This window comes from Neolamprologus brichardi, chromosome 7, assembly GCF_056152115.1.
Source record: "Neolamprologus brichardi isolate AB-2024 chromosome 7, ASM5615211v1, whole genome shotgun sequence".
NCBI lineage: Eukaryota > Metazoa > Chordata > Actinopteri > Cichliformes > Cichlidae > Neolamprologus > Neolamprologus brichardi.
In genome coordinates, this window is record NC_142110.1 from 63,760,221 (window position 1) to 63,782,809 (window position 22,589).

Genomic DNA, 22,589 nt, shown 5'->3' on the forward strand with positions numbered 1-22,589 from the left:
TGTATCTATTTTCAGTGATGTCAACTTTAATAGCAGGAAATTATTTAGGCATATCATTGTTTTCTGTCTCTCTTTTTTTTTTTAAAAAAAAAATTGAAGTAACATGTATTTAACAACAGCATAATGAAACTGGAAATTCAGTTTTTGGTGTGCCACCCCAATATTTTTAGTGGCCCCCCTTTGGCCACCCCTATGCAAAAATTCTGGAAGCACCCCTGCCTTGCAGATGTTAGAGTAGCATACCAGGCAGCACAGCTAACACTGCTTTGGAGCAAATATTTCCAGGAAAAAGATGAAGAGAGTCTTAAAATAGTCCAGTGGGCGGCTATGGAGGGACTGCTAAAATTTTGGGGTGCTGAATCTCCCAAAAAGCATCTTAAAGCCTTACAGGTGTTATTCAAAGAGGTCCGCCAGCATGTAAAGGTTTAGATTAGACAGTTTTCTAATCTGTTTCTGTAAATAAGTGGGATGTTGTTATGCCTATTTAAACTGGAAATAGGTAAGGGGGGGGGGGGGGGGGGGATTTTGCTGATTGGGCAAAAAACATATCCACCATAATGTAAATAACTAACGTGCAGGTTCACACATGTAAACCTGCTGTTTCAGTTTGTTACACAAATGCGTGTGGCGTCTGATAGAGGAAGTAATTCCTCGACTTGAACTTTGATAAAAACATCTGGCTTTTCTTGTCTGTTCACATTGATTATGCTTGAGTAAGAAGCTTTTCATGCTAACAACACTGCTCAGAGCAGCAAACACGATGTTCCACTACAATAATCCAGACCCAGATTTAAAGGGGCACTCTGTCAATTTCGCTAACCAAATTCAAAGTACTCATCAGGAGGCGCAATCCCCAGCTGATGTAAATAAATTGCTGATGTTTTCTGTTTCTGTCACTCCTCGCGACAACACCTAGCTTATCTCATGTTTATCTAACATATGGTCTAAGATTTAAAAGCTGTGGGCATCGAGGGGGCAGGAGGGTCTAATTAGAGATCGTACCCAGTTGCATTTTAGGAAATCCTGAAGATTCAGAGGTTTGGGATCTGTTTGAGAAACAGGAGCCTCTGCTGTTTCTGTTTGTTTTACAGTCCATTTCCTGTGATTCCCCTAATCTGTTACTACATTGCTGGAGTTCCCCCTTTTTCAATAGCTGTTTCATTAGAAAGATGGCACTTTTTTTCTTGCTGTTAACCCAACCTAATAATCAAATAGATAAATCAACTTAAAAAAAAATATGTTTGGAAACCTGGTGCTTGTTCAGGGCTATTCAGGACATAACACTTGGCCTTCTCTGGCTTTGCTTACTTGAAACGCTAAGAGCTCATGGAAATACATAATGCATGATGTTGACTTTGCATCGGTTTAAAGGGTCACAAGCTCACAGCAATCAAAAACCACAAGAATCAAATAGTTCATTTTTTCTTTTTAAGTCTAGAATGTGAGAGTTCAGCAGTATGGTTAAATACGTATGACTTCTTGTGCTTAAGAGATACGCTATACTGTATGACAGGACAATATCGAGCGATCTATCAGCTCTGCTTAGCCGACTAGATCAGGGATCAGTATACGTTCATAAACTCTACGGTATAATTGGTCCAAACCCTGATATCATTCAGAATATTAGGCAGTTCTGGGTAATAATAGTCGGCGCTTATAGTTTCCAGTCTTATTTTGAAAAGGAAGCAATGAACTGATTCCACATTTACTTTTTTGGAGACTGAAAGAGCTTTAACGTGTTCGTAGCTGACTCATCTATCTGTATAGTAGTGGATAGCTGACTAGTCTTTACTGTGCATTAAGATACATTTCATGTTGGCCTTTTAAAGGAAACTTTGCATGGCCATTAGACCTACTTTCAGCATAACAACACTTAGCCGTGTCTTTCAGTCGCTTCAGCGAGTTATTGGACTCCCTGACAAAAGCGAGCTGTTACCTCTGAGCCATCCTTCCATCGATGACGCCTTAAAGTTAATTTGAGGACTACAGATTTTAAGAGGCTTGTTATAATACTCTTCTAGGTTATTTCGCCTAACAAGTGGTGCTTTGTTGACCTTCCTCTTACAGGTCAAAGGTCAGCTATAGAGCAGCATGGCATCTCTCTCTATAAGCATGCTGTCCTTTCTAGCTTATTGTGCATGACTACATGTCAGAATTATTGCTATAGAACTACATCATCCATACAGAGGTGCATTTTGGGTAGGGGAGAACATCTCCCAGTATTGCCAACACTGATTTCTCTGCCCCTGAGTTTATGGCATTGCATAAAAGTCCAACATGCTTCCAAGCAAAGTCTATACAAGTGACTCGCACACAGGTGTGTTGTCAGAGTCCTGGCTGTGCATGGAGCTCAGCCCCGTGTCCGAGTCCTCATCATTTGTGTTGCAGGCTTTGGACAGACCTCGGGCCTGTTCCACCCAACCGCCGCTCTTCTCCCCTGATGCTGGTTCTGCATCAGCGCTCACTGCACCCAGCTCCCCCTTTCCATCATCGGTCAGTGTGTTGTTTCCTTGCTCTATCTCCATGGTTTCCACTTTGGCCAGCAGGTCCAGCAGTTCACTCTCCTTGGTTTCCCAGAGTGCCAGACTCAGGTCCAAGTCCCCCCTGATGGCGTCCAGATCTGTCTTGAGTCTCAGGCCAATGTAAAGGCTGGTGTCCAGCTGCGTTTTGATCCTTTCCTCTTCCAGTACGAGCTCATTTTCAGACAAACTCTCAACATCTGGTTCCACAGCTGGAGGGGCGGACACAGTGAGACACATCTCCTCCGAAACACTGTCCGTGTCCTGTGCTGCTTCTGCGCCTCTCTCCTCCCGCCGACGCTTCATCCACCGCCGATTCAGCTCCTCCTGGATCTCCCCGGTGATGCTCTCCACGAGCGCCTCGCGTTCCGTCAGCTCCTCCTGCAGCCTCACCACCTCCTCGCACCGGCGCGCGTATTCCTCAAACTGCGCAAGCGTCTCCGACGTGCACCGCGCGTCCTGACGCTCCGCTTTGCGCTTACAATCCGAAAGGGCAGGAGCCCCTGGAGTGGAATCTACGAGGTAAGTGTCCTGCACGTAGTTCACCCCGTGTCTCTTAATGCGGTCGAAGTGCACTTTGGCCTCGTAGCGCTCGATCTCCCGGTCCAGGTCCTTGATCCTCTGAATCTGCTGGCGGATGGTGTGGTCCTGAGAAATCACCAAGTGGACCAACGTCTCCATCTTTTCCACCGAGCTTTTATCTTTAGAAACAGTCTGCTCCTTCTTTTTGTTCATTTTGTCCAACTTTCTGAAGGCCTTCCTGACGATGCGCCGCTGTTTCTCCTGGGACAGGTTGGCCGCGGCGGCCGCGGCGGTCCAGCAGGTCCGGGCGGTACCCTTGAGCAAGCCGCCCGGACCACCACTCTCCCGGCTCTGGACGACTCGGGCCTCGGCGCTGCGGGGCCCGTTGTTGGGCAGCGAAGCCTCGTTTTTCACCAGGACAAAGCGAACATTCTCTTGCTCGTCTCCCCAGGCGCTCCACAGCCGAAGGATTTTGGTCTTGTTGGGTAAAATCCTCTCGAAGCCTCTCCATTTCTCCACCACGCAGTAGGACTGAGGAGAGCCAGACAGCATCGCTGCCGAGGCGCCCTGCTGCAGGTTCTGATCTTCAAGCAGGACTTTGACCACGTCGGCGCAGGTGGTTCGCTTCGTCAGCCCAGAGACCAGCTTCTCCTCCCGGCAGACCCATACCGAGATCTTTCCCTCCTCCGGCTCCATCTCCGGCTGAACTCCAAGAAAGAAGAAAAAAAAAGTTCCCTCACTGAATCCTCTCTGCTGCCTTCGTCTGCTGCAACTCAAAAAATAAAGGAGACAAAAATATTTTTACTAATGATGCAAAACATTCATCAGGAATTCTCTGCGCACTCGTCTGTGTCAGCTCTCACTTTAAATGCGCTCAGAAGTCCGGACATGTAACCTCATTACGCTTAAAAATATCTGCCTTATTTCTAAAAAGAAAAAAAAATCACATATATTTATTTACCTCCGTGGTCTGTTTTGGGGCAGTCTGCTGGGACCTCATGGCTCTCTCCCCGGCATATCGATCTGAGCCCTGCGCGCTGCTCCGGAGAGGAGATGAGGAGTGCGTCCTTGCGTCAGGGCAAGCTGCTCTGGTGTGTAGGACAAAACAGGAGGGTGCTGTAAAGCTGGGACACGCCTCCTGCCTCCTCTCTCTCTCTCGCCCCCTCTCTCTCACTTACACACACACACACACACACACACACACACACACACACACACACACACACACACACACACTTTCTCACTCTTGATAACAAAGGTAATCTGGACTGATATGTCAGCCTTTGTTAAGTAGAAAGTCGGTACTGAGGGTTAAGACAAAGTTCCCTTCTGATAACTGTCTGAAACACACTTATCAAACTAATTCCGTGCGTGACTTAATAATCTATGGGCCGGTGTGTTTACACGGTTAAAAGTCAGCGCTGTTATCCACGTTTGCTTAGAGCTCTGTAGTATTTTTATTAATGTCACAGGTTTTATTCTTGAGATCAGTCTGGTCGGTTGGAAATAGAACCGTCATCTCTCAGGTCAGCAAAAAGCGGTGAAAAAGCTGTGGTTGCGCTATAATATTTCAAAGTCTTAACTACAGCTGACGAGAAACACGTCAGATTAGTTCCTGATCATCTGCATCTTTAATGGCCTTTCATGATTTATGCAGTCTTCTTCACTTTTCACTGTGAATCTGTTCACAGACGCTGAAGTGTTTGGAAGGGGATGTCAGGTCAGGCACATGCAAAATATTTTAACATAATTCCATATTGTCCAGTTTCTTCACAATGTAAATAGACAGATGTGCTCAATTTATGTCTCACAGGAGTGGGAGGGCGGCACAGAGTGGGCCTCTTGTCTTCTCTTTCTTCGTGGTGGGTGGGTGGAGCTGACCTGCTCGGCCATGCAGCACACCTGTGCAGGTTGAGCTCAGGAGATTATCCAGCAGCCCCACCAGCTCCTCTCACTTTCTCTTCCTCTGGCTGACTGCGCGAGATACCAGTTTGCAGTTTGTGCATTTGCTCAGAAATGCAAACTGGCTCGTGACCGTCCACACATTTAATGTTTGGGTTATTAATTTTATTTCAGGGTAACTGCAAGACTTGTCATTATAATTTCTGGCGAGGTGGAATTTCATGTTATTACTTTTTTTTCTCTTTTGTTTGCTGCTATGAGATTTTTTATGTTTTGTCTGCCTCATTAGGTTAGTACAATCTCAAGGTAAGCACAGAGCAGAACCTTCAGTCTTTTGGCTTTGCTTACTGTGTCCCGCACAAGACAGAGAGAGCTAGAGTTGAGGTTACGAGCAGAGAGGCACTCGGACCGAGCTAAACCGCTGATGAAGCTCTTACTCAGCAGTGTTAAGACTGCAGTATGTATTGTTACTCAGTTTCATCTTCATAATCTCCGCAGAGCCGAATGTTTTAGAGCTCAGCTGGATTGGGTAAAAAGCGGAAGGAAATCCATCTATTACACCCCGCAGGGTCCTCATATAGCGTCTGATCCCATAATCGGCTCTTTCAACTATTTCAGGACAGAATATGGTGGACCGAACTCGTAAAAGGATTTATGTGCATTAAGAGTGTTTTGGTGTGTGTGTGGTAGTGAACATATTGCATCGATGGCAAGCGTTGATCCCCAGCAGGCACCATTAGTCTGTTTGAGCACTGTCAGGAGTGATACATCAAGCCGGGTTTGTTGGTAAAATAACTGCTTAGGAAACCATCTGGGAACATGAACACACGCACACGCGTTAAGGCATGTGAGTGTGCGCACTTACTGGATACAGAACCATGTTTACATACGTTCTGGGCATGCGTTGCGAACACTAGATTTGGATTAAGAGGACTGTGGGCTCTGCGTCTGGGATGCACGACAACGCGGAATGTTTTTCTTATCTTGGATCTTGTTTCCTGTGAGGTCACTGTGTCTGTGTCTGTGTGTGTGGGACCTGCAGACTTGTTATTGGCTGTCAGACGTTTAGTTTCCAGTCTCACCACAACAAATATGCCCACAAAGCCAGCTGTAGCATGAAAAACATTTTATTTCCCAAAACGTCACGTTCACTGTTGATGAAAAATAAAATGTTGTAGTTGAGCTCAGTTATGGATAAAGCCTCAGTTAAATACACACTTTTTATAGTTTTAAAACAAATGAATCATTGTCTTAATAACGTAAACAATCAAAGATCTTTATGCATTTTTTTCTAACAAATTCTTAAAAGTGAAGTGACAGAGCAAATGCAGTTTCAGTGGCGCTTTGGATGCATTTCTTTGAGTAGAGCTCCCTCTGGTGCTTTTAAGGGAAACTGCATGGCTGACGTTCACTCTGTCTCAGTTACATCTGGAATTGTGGGTCCAGATGCAGGACTGTTTTATGTTTTGTTATGCGATTCTGATTGGCTGCGTCATTGACTGTTAATCATATACAGCTAGAGAAAATGTACTGACCATTAGCAAGGGGCACAGAAATTAAGAGGTCATGATAGATCTCTAAGATGTTGCATCTTATAACCTCTTCACTATGTGAATAAAACTTGTCAGTGCCAAAGACTTCCATTGTTTCCTGTAAGATCCTAAAGTCTTAAACATTGGTGGAGGTAATGCGTTGCTACAATCATATCACACTTGCTGCCATGTGCGGTTACTTAATCCATATGTCCTCCATTGATCTGTACAACAGGAACAAAAACCCAATGAAATCTTTACAGCAACAATCACTTGAAGGACATTACTTGAAATTCATTGTGTGTATCTGTTCTTTTAATGAGCGCAGGGATTAGTGCTGATATTTGAATACAAGGAAGTTCTAACTTTAATGTGAAGAACAACAAAAAGGTTTCAACATATATTAGTTGTTCTTCAGTTTTGTTTTGAGCTGACATGGCAGCTAAAAATAATGGCAATAATTAAACAGAGTACAAGTACTTGAAAACACTGCTCAAGTATAATAAGCATACTATACACTTACTTTCTTAGCCTATTCAAACTATAGATGGTTCAGGTTTGATTTGCATGTTTTGTGCGTTTGCGTGTGAGCTATGCATCGATACAGTTTGAGCTTCACACATATGTGTGAACAATTCTTGAGTTCATAGTTCATAGTCAGTCGGTGTGGTAAACACAAAAACTGGAATAAAAATCTTCCTGAATGGATTCTTGATGCAATTAACCAAAAAGGCTCTACATGGTCAAGATGTCTAGTTCATTGGCTCGAACTGCTAAAGGGAAATTAGTTCCTGAGAACAGTTTTCTGCACCGGGCTGTAAACATACAGCATATTTTACAGTAGAGTTTCACATTTTTATATATGGGAGGGTTTAGTTGGTTTCTTTTAATATATCAAAGCTTCTTTGAAAGCAAATTCCTAAAAAACACCGTGTGTCTCTTAATGCTGTGGGAGGTCTCATGACAGAGTCAACTTATAACAACGAATTGATTAACCTCAATCCTGAATTTTATCGAAAGGTTACAAAAAGGGGTTAAGCTTTAAATATTGCAGTCACCACTGTTGGCAAAGCTTCATCTGCTTGGTAGACCTGTGTTATTTCCTATAAATATTCAAGTTTCGGGTGCAGGGCACCTACTGATCAGAAGGTCGGTGGTTCGATCCCTGGCTCCTCCAGTCTGCATGTCAAGTATCCTTGGGCAAGATACTAACCCCAACTTGCTCTCTGATGCATCCATCGGAGTATGAATGTGTATGAATGTCGTTAGAAAGCACTAAGTGTAGATTAAGTGCTTGTGAGAATGAGGCATGTTGTATAGAGCGCTTTGAGTACTCCGTGAGAGTAGACAAGTGCTATATAAGAATCAGTCCATTTACCATTACCATAAATACTTAAAATGAAATAAGAATAAAACTAATTGGAAAATATGAATCTATAACAGCTCTGCTGAAACCTCCCGTTGCTGTTCTGTATGCAAAGAAGAATTCTGCATGTATCATGTGAATGCATTCAAGCTAAATTAAATCATGACAACAATAACAGCAAGTTCAGAGATGAGACTAATGAGAAAAGACAAAACCCACGAGCACAGTTTAGAACTGACCATTTATTTAAACTGAATAGCATATGCGTACAAAGTCTCTACAAAGCTAGAAAATATCTAACATACCTTTAGCCATGAGGGGGGAGAAAGTTACAAAGCAAAGATCAGACCCTGTGCAGTACCAATAGACACACATTACTAGCTTTTGGATTTCTCCTAAATGTACTCTCTTCACAAAATAGGATAAACATTAGAATATCAAAGATATACACAACATCTGTAATAAACGTTATTGTCACTTTTATACAAAGCACCTTATCAAAAACCCCTCGGTGCACGACACGCGTGTGCTGCACCGGAGCGAAAAAGATTCAAGGCCATTTTGGAATTGATTAGAGACAGGATTTCTGCGCCTCACGCGATCCGTAATAGAAGATAATATCCAACTTGCACATACAAGACGACATTAACAACACAGACGACGATGACTGAAAAACTCAGTGCTTCACTGGACTTTGTGACCTTTTGAACGACCTTTTAGACTTCACTGCTTTAGTGTTATTTCATTGTCACCACATATTCTCCAGCTGATTACAGCAAATGGACAGTTAACAGTTAAGCTGTGCAGCTGAGTCCTTGTAATGTTTAACGGACAGTTAGAGGATTTTAATGAGTCACAGTTTAAAGAAGCCTTTTCCTGACAGCCAAGATGGTAAGGGGCCATGTTTGATTTTGTTTTTTTATGTTCATTAAGCGAGCTTTAATAAATCACTTTCCTCTTTACTTTGTGTCACATGACTGTCTTTGGTAAGCAGGTGCTAGATACTGTTTGGACAGAGGGTCATAGCTGCAGCTTTTGTTGGGCTATCACTTGCGCGTTACGTGTCCATCCTCCTGCAGAAGGCCAAGTGTTCGGTCTACAAACAACAAATACTGGAGTGTGAGCCACAAGTCTGGGAAAGTCAAGAGCAGGGGAATTTCCTAGCGGGATGATTCACGAGTGTGAGGGGGGAAAGCGTGGTTTGTAATCCCAACAGACACCCACAGGGGTCTTTAGTTTAACAGAGTCAAAACCTAGTGGTTTTGGATAAACACTAATCCATTTCAGCACAAAGGCAGGAGACGTGAATCACGTGTGAGTCATAACTTGTTGAGGCTAAATTTTGAACAGCTGGCCATTTCTGAGCAAAGATGTGTCATTTCAGGTTTGAAGTTCCTACAAGTTACTGGATCTTCTGGACACCGCAAAGCATTTTCAGCCAACATCATTGTATCGAGGTTTTCTTATTAAAACATAAAACTCTCTGGGCCTCATTCATTCACATTGCTTCTTTTTCCGACCTTCTAGTGTTTAAACAGATTCCCACATGTAAACAAAAAAAAAAAAAGAAATCTTTAAGAGCTGCAACGAGTTACAAATCATGGATTTTAATTCCAAGAGAAAGAAGCTTATCCAGATAAATCGGTAAACCTAGTCAGTGTAGCTTATTATAGCTGCCTTTTCAGTCTAACTTTAAAGAATCAGTTTGGCACTCTAACAAATGCATTTCTTGTTCGGTTTGTTGTGTGAAAGCTGCTAATGCCATGAGTTTATCACAGCATGAAAACATGTGGAAACAGCAAAGCTAAAAGTGAAACTGCCTACTTCTCAAAAGTACCCCTGGACTGCTGGAACAAGTCTGAGAGCAGGCAGTCTGACTCAGTTTTGATTCATTAATCGATTACTTTTTAAAACTAGCCTTCCAAACACCGGTGGTTGGGAATACGGGCCAAACTTGCAGAAAACCTGCAAAAGCTAATTATGAGTACGCTAAGCTAAGCTAACCAGCTACAGGCAAGACAAGATGATTTGAGAGCTGGTTGACTTTTAGCATTTCTTCTTATTTTTTAAACTGCCTAACTTGACTATATGCTTTTTTTTTTTTTAAAAAACATACCAAACAAACACAATATAATATGTGAATTTGCTAGCTTTAGAAGGGATTATGAGCACTGTTTCCACTTGCTTTCATTGCTATGCTAAGCTAAGCTAACCTGCTAGCTGTAGCTGTATCAGACAGAGATATTAAAGTTGTAAAAAGTTAATTGATGGCATCCACTACTTTTAACAGCTTCTATATAAAACAGATAATCAAAATGATTCTACAGCAGGTTTGTAAGAGCAGGTCGTCCAAACAGTGACAAGTCCAAACAATTGCATTTTATGAACGAGGCGCCAGGTAATATCTAGTGCACAAGCTCTCTCTACATGAATCCGTCATACATGTAATAAACAAATGCAAATACATGGAATAAATACTGCCAATAGATACCACATGAACAAGAATTTATCCCAAAGACATCAGAAAAAATTGAAAAAATTAATCAGGACTGTCCACAAATTAAATTAAAGAACCACTTTTACATGGAATTTGGATAAACTAATCCCAGGACACAGAAAACAGGGGCATGTGGGACCAAAATGTTCCTGTACAATAAAATGTTTTTGTTTTTTTGTCCCATGCACCACCTACAACATCAAATTATCAGGACTTTTGGGAAACACAATAGAAATGTCTAATGCTGTTTCCAGCCAAAGGCACTTCATGCTGCTGGGCATGACACAGACAAACCACCAGACGACACCTGCTACAGTACACTCCATCAAGAGTTTTTGGTTTTTTAAAATTCATAAATTACTTTTTAAATATTATATAACCAGAAAAACCTGTGTTGTAGTGGTTGAGGGGAACTGTGTCATCTAGAGTTAAAATAACCCTGACACTGAGGTGAGAATGCTTCTGGTCAGGGCTGTCCCATCTAAATATGGATGTAATATTCAGGCTTGCTAGTATGGGCATGGTCATCACACTTACCTAAGATAACATTAAAGGGGACTTATTATACTTTTCCTTGTTTTCCATCATATATAAAGTTAAAATTGTGGACACTTGGAATAAACTAGGCCAACATTTTAAATAATATGTCCGGGAATGTATAAGTAATCCCTGTGAACCAAAAGCTCAGGTTTCTGCTTCAGATAGCAAAAAAACAACAACAAAAACAAAAAAAACCCTCTGTGTACAAAAGCCCCGCCCACCTGCTGAGCCTTCTGTTTGCAGGTAGTGGCCAATTAGAAGAAGTTGGGTTTAATAATGGGAGGCTGACTCAGACATTGAATGAACTGAAGGGCTACATCAAGGACCAAAATAAGATAAAGGAGGATTATTTTGAACTGTGACGCATGCAAAGCTACTCTAGGAGACTAAAAGAATGAAAATTTGGAAATGAACACAATAGGTCCCCTTTAAGTTGCAAAAGTAATTTACACGATAAAAACAGCAGTAAAACTTTTTTCCCTACGTGTACACCATGAATGGCAATGTATAAGGTTTAAAATTCACAGTGCTTTTCAGTAGACCAGAGTCTGCTTCAGATTATAATCCTTAAGATCTGCAAACTCATATTAATAGTTGATCATAGTTTGTAATCACATTTCGACCTGTTAATCACCCCTCTGTGTGACAGCTGTCACAGTTTTGGGATGAAGCCTGCAATTCCACGTTGAATCTGTTTATGGAATCCAGTTTTAGCATTTCTAATGACGTCTCAGTGACGTCAGTTTCACCGTTTGCCGTTCTCCCACAGAGCTGGCGTTTCCTACAGCTGCTGCTTCACAATAAAAGCCCACAAAACAGGATTCTGAAATCTTGAGGATTATAATTTTGTTAGTCTTTTAAGCAAAATAAAGAGTCACCTGTTGCACAAAAAAAGCTACCTGAATTGTTCAATTTCACTTACAGTTTCTTATTATTAACATAAGGTTTAGATAGTGATTGTGGAATTAAAATAGAATCTCTATGCTATTATCAATAAACAACTCCCCAAAGTTTAGAAGATTTTTTTCTTTTCTTTTTTTTGTAAAGAAAACATACAAAAAGGTAAAAATTTGATTTCTTTTTCTTTGGGACAAACCTCTTGTATAAGAATTCAGCTCACACAATTTGCAGTGTCCATCTGTACAAATCCACCTCTATATTCTACTATATGATAATGCAGTAGTGTTATTTCCTCCAGCTTTCTCTGCTTATTGATGATACACAGGGTCTGACCTTCAGCGCCTGTCAGTTTCCTGACAGATAACACACGGGGGGAAATTATGAGATCTCACTCTCTCTGTTTTTTGTTGTTTTTTTATCTCCCCCTCTCTTTCTTTCTTCTCCCTGGGTCGACTTTCACCAAAACTCGTGACAGAAACACCACTTTCATTTCCATCATCAAGATAGGAAAGAGAAAAAAAAAGACAGAAAAGAGAAAAAAAACTGGGAGAAAGAGAAGAAGGATCCAATTAGTGGAGACGTGACATCCCCTGGTGATATCAGAGTCAGGATGTTCTTGGGGAAATGCGCCAGGTCGATTCTGATGTGTTTTTATGGCTGCACTACCACTGTGCTTTTTTTTATTATCATTATAGCTAATGAGCTACCGATCACCAGGTTTGCAGTTAGTGTGGATATGCTCCTGTTGAGGAGGTTTCTGCGGTGTCACATCTGGCGTTAATTAAAAAAAAATTTTTTTTACCCCAGTTACTTTCAGTGAAAATGCAGCCTTTTTCTTTTTTTTCACGAATTTGTTTGGCTAAAACTAATTTTTAGAGACATTTTTAGCTCCGATGTCACAAAAAAGGAAAAAAAAAAAACACCAAGCAAAGGCCATACATGTGTTTCAACGTGAGTGTGTATATGCGTGTGTGTTATTCCTTGATGAGTCGATAGATGTGGTGCTGTGCTCCGTGCTCGTTGTTGGACACCTCGAACACACACGCCATACACAGCAACGTTTCCTGAGTGTCTCTGTTGCTCACCACCTGGAAAAACACACACACGGGAATAAAGAACACACAAGAGGTCGAGGTTAAGCACCCTCGTATACATATATCATTCGAGATCAAGAACTGTACTACAAGTATACTTCTAAACTCTTATCCTCCTTAAGGCAACAACTAATATTTCAACATGTATTCACAGCTGTAGGATATAGAAGACAATATGCTTATACAAAGCACGTGAAACAATTACAGCACCTGAACAAAAGCACTTTAAAAGGTCTACCAATGCAGAAAGGTGCCACTGAAAAATTCACATGCACAGTTTTAGTAGATTTTTACAAGCACACTGAAGGTGCTGGTTCATGGAGTAAACCAGAGTTTGGTTAATCCCATTTGTTCTGGGGTTGTGTGATTTTTACAAAAAAGGTGGATAAAGTAGCAGCGAGAGCTCTGCACAGACGCCGAAGAAGATTCTCATTATCTATTCCCAGTGAATGTAGTGTCACAGAGACCTGGCACCGGCTGGTGTTAAAGGGGACCTACGCTGCTCATTTCCAGTTTCACGTTTTTATTCTTGGACTCCACTAAGGTGGCTTTGCATTAGTTTAAAATCACTCTTACTTATTTTGTACTGGATCTTGGTGCTGCCCTCACGTTCATTCCATAGACTGTATATAAAAGTAGGTCAACACAGATGCTGACTAGTGAAATGCTGTTGTGAAGTCTTGAGCTAAGCTTTTTCACTGCTGTCATCTTCCCATTTTAAAACCAGACATGATGAGGGAGGGGTTGGTCTGCCTGGGAAACTGAGACACACTGAAGCTCATGTTGTAAGAACTGCCCTATCACCTTCCCTGCCTTATCCTCCCGTGTGTTTGATGGGAAGTAGGATCTTAATATACTCCTCTTTGCAACCAGCTTGAAGACTTCCTTTTCCAGACCTAGAATCTGTATGTGGCGGGGTGTGGTCTGTGGTGCCGTTGCAGGGGAGACGGATGCACCTGCACGGCATCGGCAGCACGCGTCGTTAGCTTTAAGATCTGCACTGGGTCATGGGTTATTGTTGTTGGTGATGCGTGCGGCTGGCAGCGGGAGAGCCGAGGCCATTCGTGTGTGTTTAACAGCAACCGAGTTAATAAAGAGATGCTTAAAAGCACAAGCCTGTGGTCGGCTCCGTCATTAATGCCACACTGTACATCTTTGATATACAGTCTTTACCTTATCCACTCTCTAAAGCAAGCGGTTTTAGAAAAAAAATCTCCCTCTCTGTAATCCAGCTTTCTACTGATTGGCTGTCAGTGTGAGATGATCATATTAAAGATATTAATAATTAGCCTCTATGACTCTGACATCACAGAGGTCTAAGAGTTTAAAAACTCAGCTTTTAGACAGGATGAAACCTGAGCTTTTATCTCATGGGGATTACCTCTACATATGTTGACCTCATTATTTGAAGCTTCATGTTTAATATAAGCAATTGCCATGATAACAGTAACGATATAACAGAGAATGAGGAAAAGCGGACTTAGATTAACTGCATTAGTGTAACATTTTCACCCATCGAGAGAAGGAAGGTGGTAAATATATATTTGCATAACATAAACGCAGTCTCTGCCCTCACCAGCAAAATAGTGAAGTTCTCCAGCACGCTGTTCATCATGTATTTCTCCGGCAGGTGTTTGAGCTTGTGGATGAAGTTGATCATGTATTCGCACATCGGCGAACGACTGATTCTGTAGACAAAACGCCCGTTTTCAAACCTCGCGTACTCCGTCTGCGAGAGAGGGGGAAGCAAAGGGAGATGCTTTAGCCAAATAATCTTACACAACGCACCAATGAAAGGCACCTCCATCAGTTTTACACATCAAAAGCAGCTTTCTAGTGAAAAGCTCAGCCTTTGAAAATGGTTGTGTAACATTATGTGCAGCTGTGGAAAACTGCCAGGCCTGACATAATCATCTTTGCTAGTGTCATAAGGGATTATTTGATGCCATCGAGGGCTTAAGGTGAAGAAAATGAAGGATGTGGTGGTTTTAAAGCCCACATAGGGAGTTACAGGACATTTAAAACATTAATTAAAGATTGCAAGTATCAATATTATTATCACCTGCTGTGTGAATAAACCCAACATGTTTCTATTTAGCAGTTATCCTCAGTCCTCACCTCAACCTTCTCAACCACCTGCTTGCCAAAGGAGCAGACCTTGGTGGAGCAGGTGATTGTCATGTTCTCCGAGCTCTCGTACTGGCTGGTCACACCGTAGAAGGCCGCGGGGTCGTCCTGCACGTTATAATTCAGGTCCGCCTGGAAACCACAGAGCAAAGACGACAACGCAAACATCAGATCACAGAAAACAAGCACGCGTTTAGTCCTGTTGCTTTTCTGAAGCGAAAGTTTTCCAACAGTGCCCTCTGCTGGTACTCTGCTGGTACTGCACCATAAAAGGTCTCCAGAGGACGAGCAGATCCATGATCATGATGCTGAAACTGACATTAAAATGCAACGTGCAACCTTATTTTTCAGTACATGAAGTAAAAGAATCATCTCCGATACTCTTCCTCCATCCATCAGTGCAGAGTGCTGTTTTAATTGGACACTAAACCTTGCATATGCATGTTTATCTCCTTAATCACCTCATAAAACAGTTAAAATGCAATTTGTTGTGTAATTTTTAGAAGAAAAAAAAATGTATTGTTATAAAATGTGGGGATTGACCTTTATAACATCCACATTTGTTTGTTTCTTATTTGAACCAAACCTTTATGCAGGTGTTTTATGAGACAGGAGAGAGGCAGGTACAGGGGGGGTAACAGAAGAGAGAAACATTTTCTTATACAACTTTGTGCGACCGAAGTTGAAGCAGAAAAATGTTTAATCGGAGCAGAGAGAACACGCTGCACCTGGACTGCAGGCAGGGAAGAGCGGGGAAGGGTTTGTACTGTTTGTAATGAGTCCTCTGAGGAGCGCCGTGCGTCTCGGGGCTCAGAGAACACACAAACACAAACACCATATGCTTACTCACTCACATTTACATCCATTCACGTGCACGCAAACATCAAACCGTGCTCTATTAAAGCTGCAGATTATCAGAAACACACTCCATTGTGGTAGATCTGAGAGCTTTTTAATTAAATTCAAGGGAAGGCTCTCTACATGACACACACACTCTTTATTTGTTCGCATGCTGCAAGCACACCTCGCCACTTCACAAGCCTGCAGGCTCCTGTCCTCTCCTGGATTATTTCTACTGTCCAACAACCTCCTCACCTCACCGTGATTTTGTCGGTTGACCAGCTCCACCCCAGAACATGAATTCTCCAGTCATGGAGCGTAGCAGCTGCAACTAACAGGAAGCCTTGGATTTCTGCTCATGTTGAAGCAGTGCAAGTGTAACACATGCACGGAGGATGGTGTCGTTTTAGAATTACATTTATGACAATGACGGAAAGAGGAAAAGGTGTCGAGAATAGATCATCTGCTGTAACATGAGCTCATGTAGCTAGCAAATCAGCGTGACTCCTACTAAGCTAACTTGCTTATGAATTAGGGCTGTGAAAACATCCGATATCCAACTCGAAATGCTTGTGGTTAAAAAGAATTACACAATATCCACTTTATTTCACTTCTCAAGGCAAGGATTTTAGCTACTCTGATTAGCGACTAACAATACAATGTAGCCACACGGTCACAGAACATCAACTCAAAGGCTACAATGTTGCAGCATAATAACTATGACATAGCATCATCAGACTGAAGTACTGTCTGAAAACATGAAGATAAAAGCCTCTATGTTTTTCCACCGTGAGCACTGAAAGCATCCAACAGCTCAGTTTGTCAATCACCAAATCCAATTACTTTAATTGACCCATTCATCTGCAGAGACGGGCAGTAACGCGTTACTTGTAATGCGTTACTGTAATCCGATTACTTTTTTCAAGTAACAAGTAAAGTAAGGGATTACTATTGCAAAAACGGTAATTAGATTACCGTTACTTTCCCGTAGGAACGCTGCGTTACTGCGTTACTAAAAACGTGATTTTTTTGCGAGAATGTCTCATGACAGTGACGTAAGCGAGTGCGACGTTTGTGACAACAGCTGTGTGCAGATCAACAATGGATCATATATCGAGTGCAGAGAGAGTATGAGCGTGCAGCGTTTAAAGCGTGGAAGTACTGACCTTACTTTGAGTTTGATTCCATAAAAAGTGACAAAAACATTAGTGTCCGTTGTGCGTGGGAAGAAAACATCTTTTTACAGCGAAAAAAAACCCCTAAACTTCCAAGCAAGCACCGAGTGAGCAACGAGGTAATGGGAAACTCACAGAGAAACTCGCGGATTCTTCCACTGACCGCTGCGCACACCTGCACCAGGGTAAACCTCCGCCTACCCAACTCCTGCTTTACAGGTGAAAATAGAGCAACAGGACCGCTGAGTCTTTGACTTTATTTATTTTCTGCTGTGTTTTACTTGCATCTATTTGAAAGACTGAGTGTAAACACACAAAAAAATATATTTTATGTGCTGGAATGTGCAGAAAATAGGTTTAAATGTTAAACAAATTTCCTCCAGTCAGAGAATGTTGCAGATAATTAAATTTTTGCTTGATGCATAAAGTTAAAAGATTAAAACTAATAAAACAAGTTTTAAAAAGGGACTTTTCCATTTGATTACATTTTGTATGATGGATTATGCAGAAAAAGTAGAATTGGACTGAAAGATCTATCACTTTATCACCTATTCAGGTTGTAAATCGTGTTTTTAAAAAGTAACTAACTAAGTAATTAATTACTTTTGAAAATAAGTAATCAGTAAAGTAACGGGATTACTTTTTGGGGGAAGTAATCAGTAATTAGTTACTGATTACTTTTTTCAAGTAACTTGACCAACACTGGTGTGGATAATAGCAAACACTGAAATACATTTTTTGCATGCAGCAATGAATTTTGTTCACTCAAATTCAGCTTTTCTTCGCTCAAAATAAATTTCTCCTCAAAATGCAACACTTGCACCTGCAATTTTTTTTACGTGCGCTCAGAATAGCGGCACAAAATTAACGCCATAGGCGCCCACTTAGATCCAATTATTGTCATCTTACTGGGGTTTTTTGTTACTGACTTTTCTTTCGTAGAGGCTATAAATTATTAGTTTGAGAGTCGGATTTTTGGAAGTCCTATGGTACAGAGGAGTTCTGAGAAAGGACAGTAAAGTCAACACACACACACACACACACACACACACACACACACACACACACACACACAGGTGAAAACAGCTACCTGTGAGTCTGGAGGTGAGCAGGTGTTCAAACAAAGCATCTGCGCTTTCATCAACCCACCACCTCCATATTCCAGGTGGACAGATGGAACTCACACACACACACACACACACACACACACAGTGTGCTGCGTAGAAAAATAAGGGAACTTTCCCTGGGTGGGGGCAAAGGTGCATGGATTGTGGTTCTTGCTGACCCTACTCGGTGACGTCCAAAGCATTTTCAGGAGCAAAAAGGAAAAAAACATTAACCTTAGTCCAGAAATATTTTTAAGATATTTGACAGGTACTGGAAAAAAAACTCAAGTAAACAGGAAACTGATTAAAAGTTTGTCTGCTTACCCAGAATTTGATCAGGTAGAAGGCGTTTTGTGGGCCCTTATCAAACAGCTCCTTCAGACCTCCCTTCTTCTCGGGGAACTTGTCGTAGATTTGCCGGATGTCCACACACTCCAGCAGCGGATCGCTGTAGCTCAGGCTGCTCTGGCTGATGTGCACAAAAAGGTGCTTGTTGTACTGAGAAGAGAGAAACGTTTGAATCAGACGGACGCCAGAAATGTGGAGATAAACACACACTGACTACGCCTAAAGTTACTTCTAGGATCCTGCTATAACTTTTCACTGTAACTTAACAGAGAAACAGAAAAATATAAAGTTAGATCAGCAATCTGGTGCATTGTTAAAAGAAAGACTGCACGTCATCACAGCACAAGCAAAAGCCAACAAGACCACAGAAGTCATTGAAAGTGCATGACAGAGTTATCTCCATGAATTGAGACGCTACCGTTCATCGAGGTTGTCAAGGTCTGCAACCAAGAGACAAGCTACTCTCTCCCCCGAGGACCCAAAAAACCCTCAGAAATTTCTCTATCACCAGCTCTGATCTCAACCCAGCAGATCATGTTGTTCAATTACTGAATACAAAACCAAAGGCAGAGAAAACACCCAAACAAGCCGCCACTGAAGGAGGCTGCAGTAAAGGTCTAGCAGAGCATCTCAAGGGAGGAAACACTTGATGGTGTCCATGGGTTCTCCACTTCAGGCAGACTGCAAATGACTTTCATCCAAGCAGTGAAAAAATCCTCATATTACCTTTGAGCCTCTGAAAACAGGATTGTGTATAAATGGCTGTAATTCCTCAACAGTTAATGCAAATTTTGCGTTAATTCCCCTGAATTAAAGCTGAAAGCACTTCAGTCAAATCTTCGTTGTTTGATTTAAAGTCAAACGCTGCAGTCACCGCAGAGGCAAAGCTGCAAAAACTGTCTTTGTCCAAAAGATTAGGAACCTAAATGTGTCGTTATCATTTAATCGTTAAATTTAAGTCAGGTTTTATCAATTATAACAAACTGAATGCAAGCATAGCTGCTAGAAGTTATGGCTAAAACTACAAGGGATAAACTGATAATAATTCAACTGTAATCTCAGTATCCATCTAAGCTGCTGATTAATACGCTTATGTTGAAAGCAAACTTCAAATTTCTATTTCTGAGCTCAAAGAGAGATTTTACTGACTTACTCCCACTGACCAGTTTCAGAACAGGACCACGGCAACTTTACTGGGCTGTTCTCTGACCTGCTTTTCTTAGACAGGGTGTGAGTTTGTTTGGCTTTGCAGCACAATAAATCATACAGTTTAATGCAATATTGGCCAGCTATACAGATCACAGAGGGCAAAAAACTTAATAGAAAGATCTGCTAGTCTGGTTGGTTAAAAAAAAGAAATACATAATTTTCTGCATTTTTACTAGAGGTGGGAATCACCATACATCCCACGATACGATATTATCACAATACTTAACGCACGATACGATATTATTGCAATTTTTTAAAAATATTTTGCGATATTCAGATTCTGTACATAAAGGTAAACTTTATCAATATTCATTTTATCTAATATCAAAGTCTCACACTCAGTCTTTCTCTCATTTCAGTTTTATTGTTGACAAACTGAACGGTTTGTATTACAATCTAGTCCAACTTAACTGAATCAACCATCTGGTACAATTATAGCTATTCTGAACTATGCAGTTTATGAAAACTATGCAGCCCCTTCAGCAACTGAAGAATTTGAAAGTAAATTAAAACAAAATATAATTTTACATTAAATAAAAAAAGTTTTAAACTTAATTAAAATAAAACATGTCTTAAATTAAAATAAGTAAACTGTCATGTTTGGACAGTGAAGGAATGTCAGGATTCTTGCTCAGAAAAAGGATCAACATGCTCTGAAGTCAGAGCACAAAAACTTTTTTTGTAACAAAATATCGATTTCTGCTGTCCCTGTATCGATACATTATTAGCAAACAAAATATCACGATACTACACAGTATCGATTTTTTTCCCCCACCCCTAATTTTTACCCAACTTTGTCTTTGCCTACTGATAAATCTGCATGTTAAATGTGACTTCAGTGGGATGGATCTACATTTAAGGACTCCATTTATTCCCACTAATGTAAATGATGCCGTTTGACAACAGAATCTATTTCAAAGTCACTGTACAACCGTTTTTTTTCCCCACTACGCAAACAAAAAGCAACAAGATGAATGCCAGCTGTCTATGAGCCCAAGGTAGAAAAATGGCAGTGAGTGCGCAGCGTGGCAGGATGACAGATAGACTGAGCAGACAGAGAGATAGAGCTTTACAAAGGTTATTCATACTAGGCGACGCACAAAGGGCTTTAACGCTGTTCTCTGCTGCGGGGTTATCTGTCATCTCTGTTTATGGGACAATAGGGAGTGCTTATTGTAGTCTGGTGCTGGATATGTGTGCGTGTGTGCGGAGTAACTCACTGCCTCCTGGTCCCTCTGTGTCTCCAGGAAAGATGAAAACTCCACCAGTCGTAGTTTGGTGGTGCCGATGGAGCGACCCTGCCATGCCGGCTCTCGGTGCGTTTGGGCTGCACTGGGAGGTTCATAGCCTTGACAACACACACACACACACCATTTAACCCCACTTCACCACTGCAACATGTTCAATCGTGCTTTTTAACGGGGTTAGCAGTAATGCAAACGTGTAAAACTTTAAGCCATTACTGGAGGCCCGAGGACAAAAGCCGGCTGAGGTAAAGGCGAGGCACTAAAAAGCGGGTTAACAGCAGTATATGTAAAGGGGTAACAATGCAGGGGCCGCAGCGAGACCTGCCGCCTGCTGCCTCAAAACTCACTCGCTCCATTTTCAAAAACCTCGCCGCTCTCGTCACTTAGTTTCATGCTATTGTAACGAGCACGCCCCGTCATCCACTCCGAAGAGAGGAAGCTCAACAGTGCCGGGTGAGCCGAGTGACGCGGTGCCTTCTTAAATTCATGAAACGTAACTTTTGTTGACCTCATCTGTGGTCAGTCACGTGGCTGGCTCAGTTCTGGTCTTTTTCTGATTTGTCATGAGTGGATAAAAGATTAGAGATGTTTTGGGGCATTTCCAGTGGCCGTGGTTACCTAATTTTCCGACAAACTGTCAAATTTTAACTTTTTCACGTCAAGCACGCACTAAGGAACTCGTTAGTTTGGGTGCCCTGTTCCACATTTGAGAGGACAGGCCACGCAGCTGAGGTTGTTTTCCACTCTGAAGCAGCAACGCTAACAAGGTGTGTGCAATCAACAGGTCAGCCAATAAAACTAACATTTGTCATTTCATTAGTTTTTCATTGTTTGATAGGATCGTAATATAAAAATTAGATAATATATTTAATAAAAATATTAAAAATGAGACCACCTCCCACTGGTGAGTCAGTGGTGTAGCGATGGTGAAGCGAAACTGGCTGTGCGCTGCTTGTCTGTCATCTTAACCTCAGTGACGTTGTTCATTCCTCGCCACATATCTCTTGTGGTCGCGTGTGGCCTCCAGCTTCACCCTTACGTGGACTCTCACTCTCCTTCACTTCTTCCTGTCAGTTCATCCAGTTTTTGTGGATGGCTGCGGCTCAGGAGGTCGAGTGGTTCGTCTACTAATTGGAAAAGTGGTGCGATCCCTGGCTCCTCTGACACCTGCATGTCAAGTATCCTCGGGCGAGATACTGAACCCCGAGTTCTCCTGATGCATCTTTTTTTTTTCAGTTAGGCAAAGAAAAAGCACTTATGTGAATGTGTGTGTGAATGAGGCTTGGAGTAGAAAAACACCAAGAGCTTAAATTGAACAGTCCATTTAACATTTCTTTTAGGTCACTAGGTGTCCCAGGCTCGTTCTCAAAGTAGCGTACAGGCCTGACTCGTATCATCACAAAATTGGATCTATTCTTTGATGCAGCCAGTCGAACTAATAACGTCGTCTGATGTGGTTCATAAAGTAGATTCCAGACTGTAGATTCAAAGCACTACATTATGGACACGTCGCTGGGTATAGTTGTCTTTCTTGCTAACATTATCGGCAGCAAAATCTTATGCGAGGGATATTTCTATCTGGATAGCTTGCCAGCTGTTTAATGGCAGATGTATAAGTTGACTTTTTGCAGTAATTAGGGATGCACCGATACCGATACTGGTATC

General features: G+C 41.7%; 2 protein-coding genes across 4 annotated transcripts in view; both read right to left on the reverse strand.

Annotated features, from left to right (window-relative positions):
- Positions 1–512: 512 nt before the first annotated feature.
- On the reverse strand, positions 513–4,119 carry rassf10a (Ras association domain family member 10a). 3 transcript variants are annotated; one of them, XM_006804793.3, is made up of 2 exons: positions 4,003–4,119; positions 513–3,743 (listed from the first exon to the last, which is right to left on the reverse strand). In XM_006804793.3, the coding sequence occupies exons 1-2, from the start codon at positions 4,039–4,041 to the stop codon at positions 2,295–2,297; spliced, it is 1,488 nt and encodes a 495-aa protein (XP_006804856.2). In that variant the 5' UTR covers positions 4,042–4,119; the 3' UTR covers positions 513–2,294. The 3 variants fall into 3 exon arrangements, with proteins under 3 accessions (XP_006804856.2, XP_087700223.1, XP_087700224.1); XM_087844097.1 differs by having other exon boundaries at positions 513–3,807; XM_087844098.1 differs by having other exon boundaries at positions 513–3,813.
- Positions 4,120–8,077: 3,958 nt separating this feature from the next.
- tead1a (TEA domain family member 1a) overlaps positions 8,078–22,589 on the reverse strand; it is a 51,599-nt gene continuing 37,087 nt past the window's right edge. The window contains exons 8-12 of the mRNA XM_087844099.1: positions 20,898–21,025; positions 18,445–18,618; positions 14,991–15,131; positions 14,449–14,601; positions 8,078–12,866 (exon numbers count right to left, since the gene is read on the reverse strand). Coding sequence (XP_087700225.1) covers positions 12,753–12,866; positions 14,449–14,601; positions 14,991–15,131; positions 18,445–18,618; positions 20,898–21,025 — 710 coding nt within the window. The 3' untranslated portion in view covers positions 8,078–12,752. The remainder of the gene's footprint in view (positions 12,867–14,448; positions 14,602–14,990; positions 15,132–18,444; positions 18,619–20,897; positions 21,026–22,589) is intronic.

What these genes read in the sequence shown, in the direction of transcription:
- rassf10a (XM_006804793.3), bottom strand. Translation starts at nt 4,041, where the DNA reads ATGAGGTCCCAGCAGACTGCCCCAAAACAGACCACGGAG. An exon ending in CCCCAAAACAGACCACGGAG is followed by an intron (nt 3,744 to 4,002) that starts GTAAATAAATAT and finishes CTTGGAGTTCAG; the next exon opens with CCGGAGATGGAGCCGGAGGA.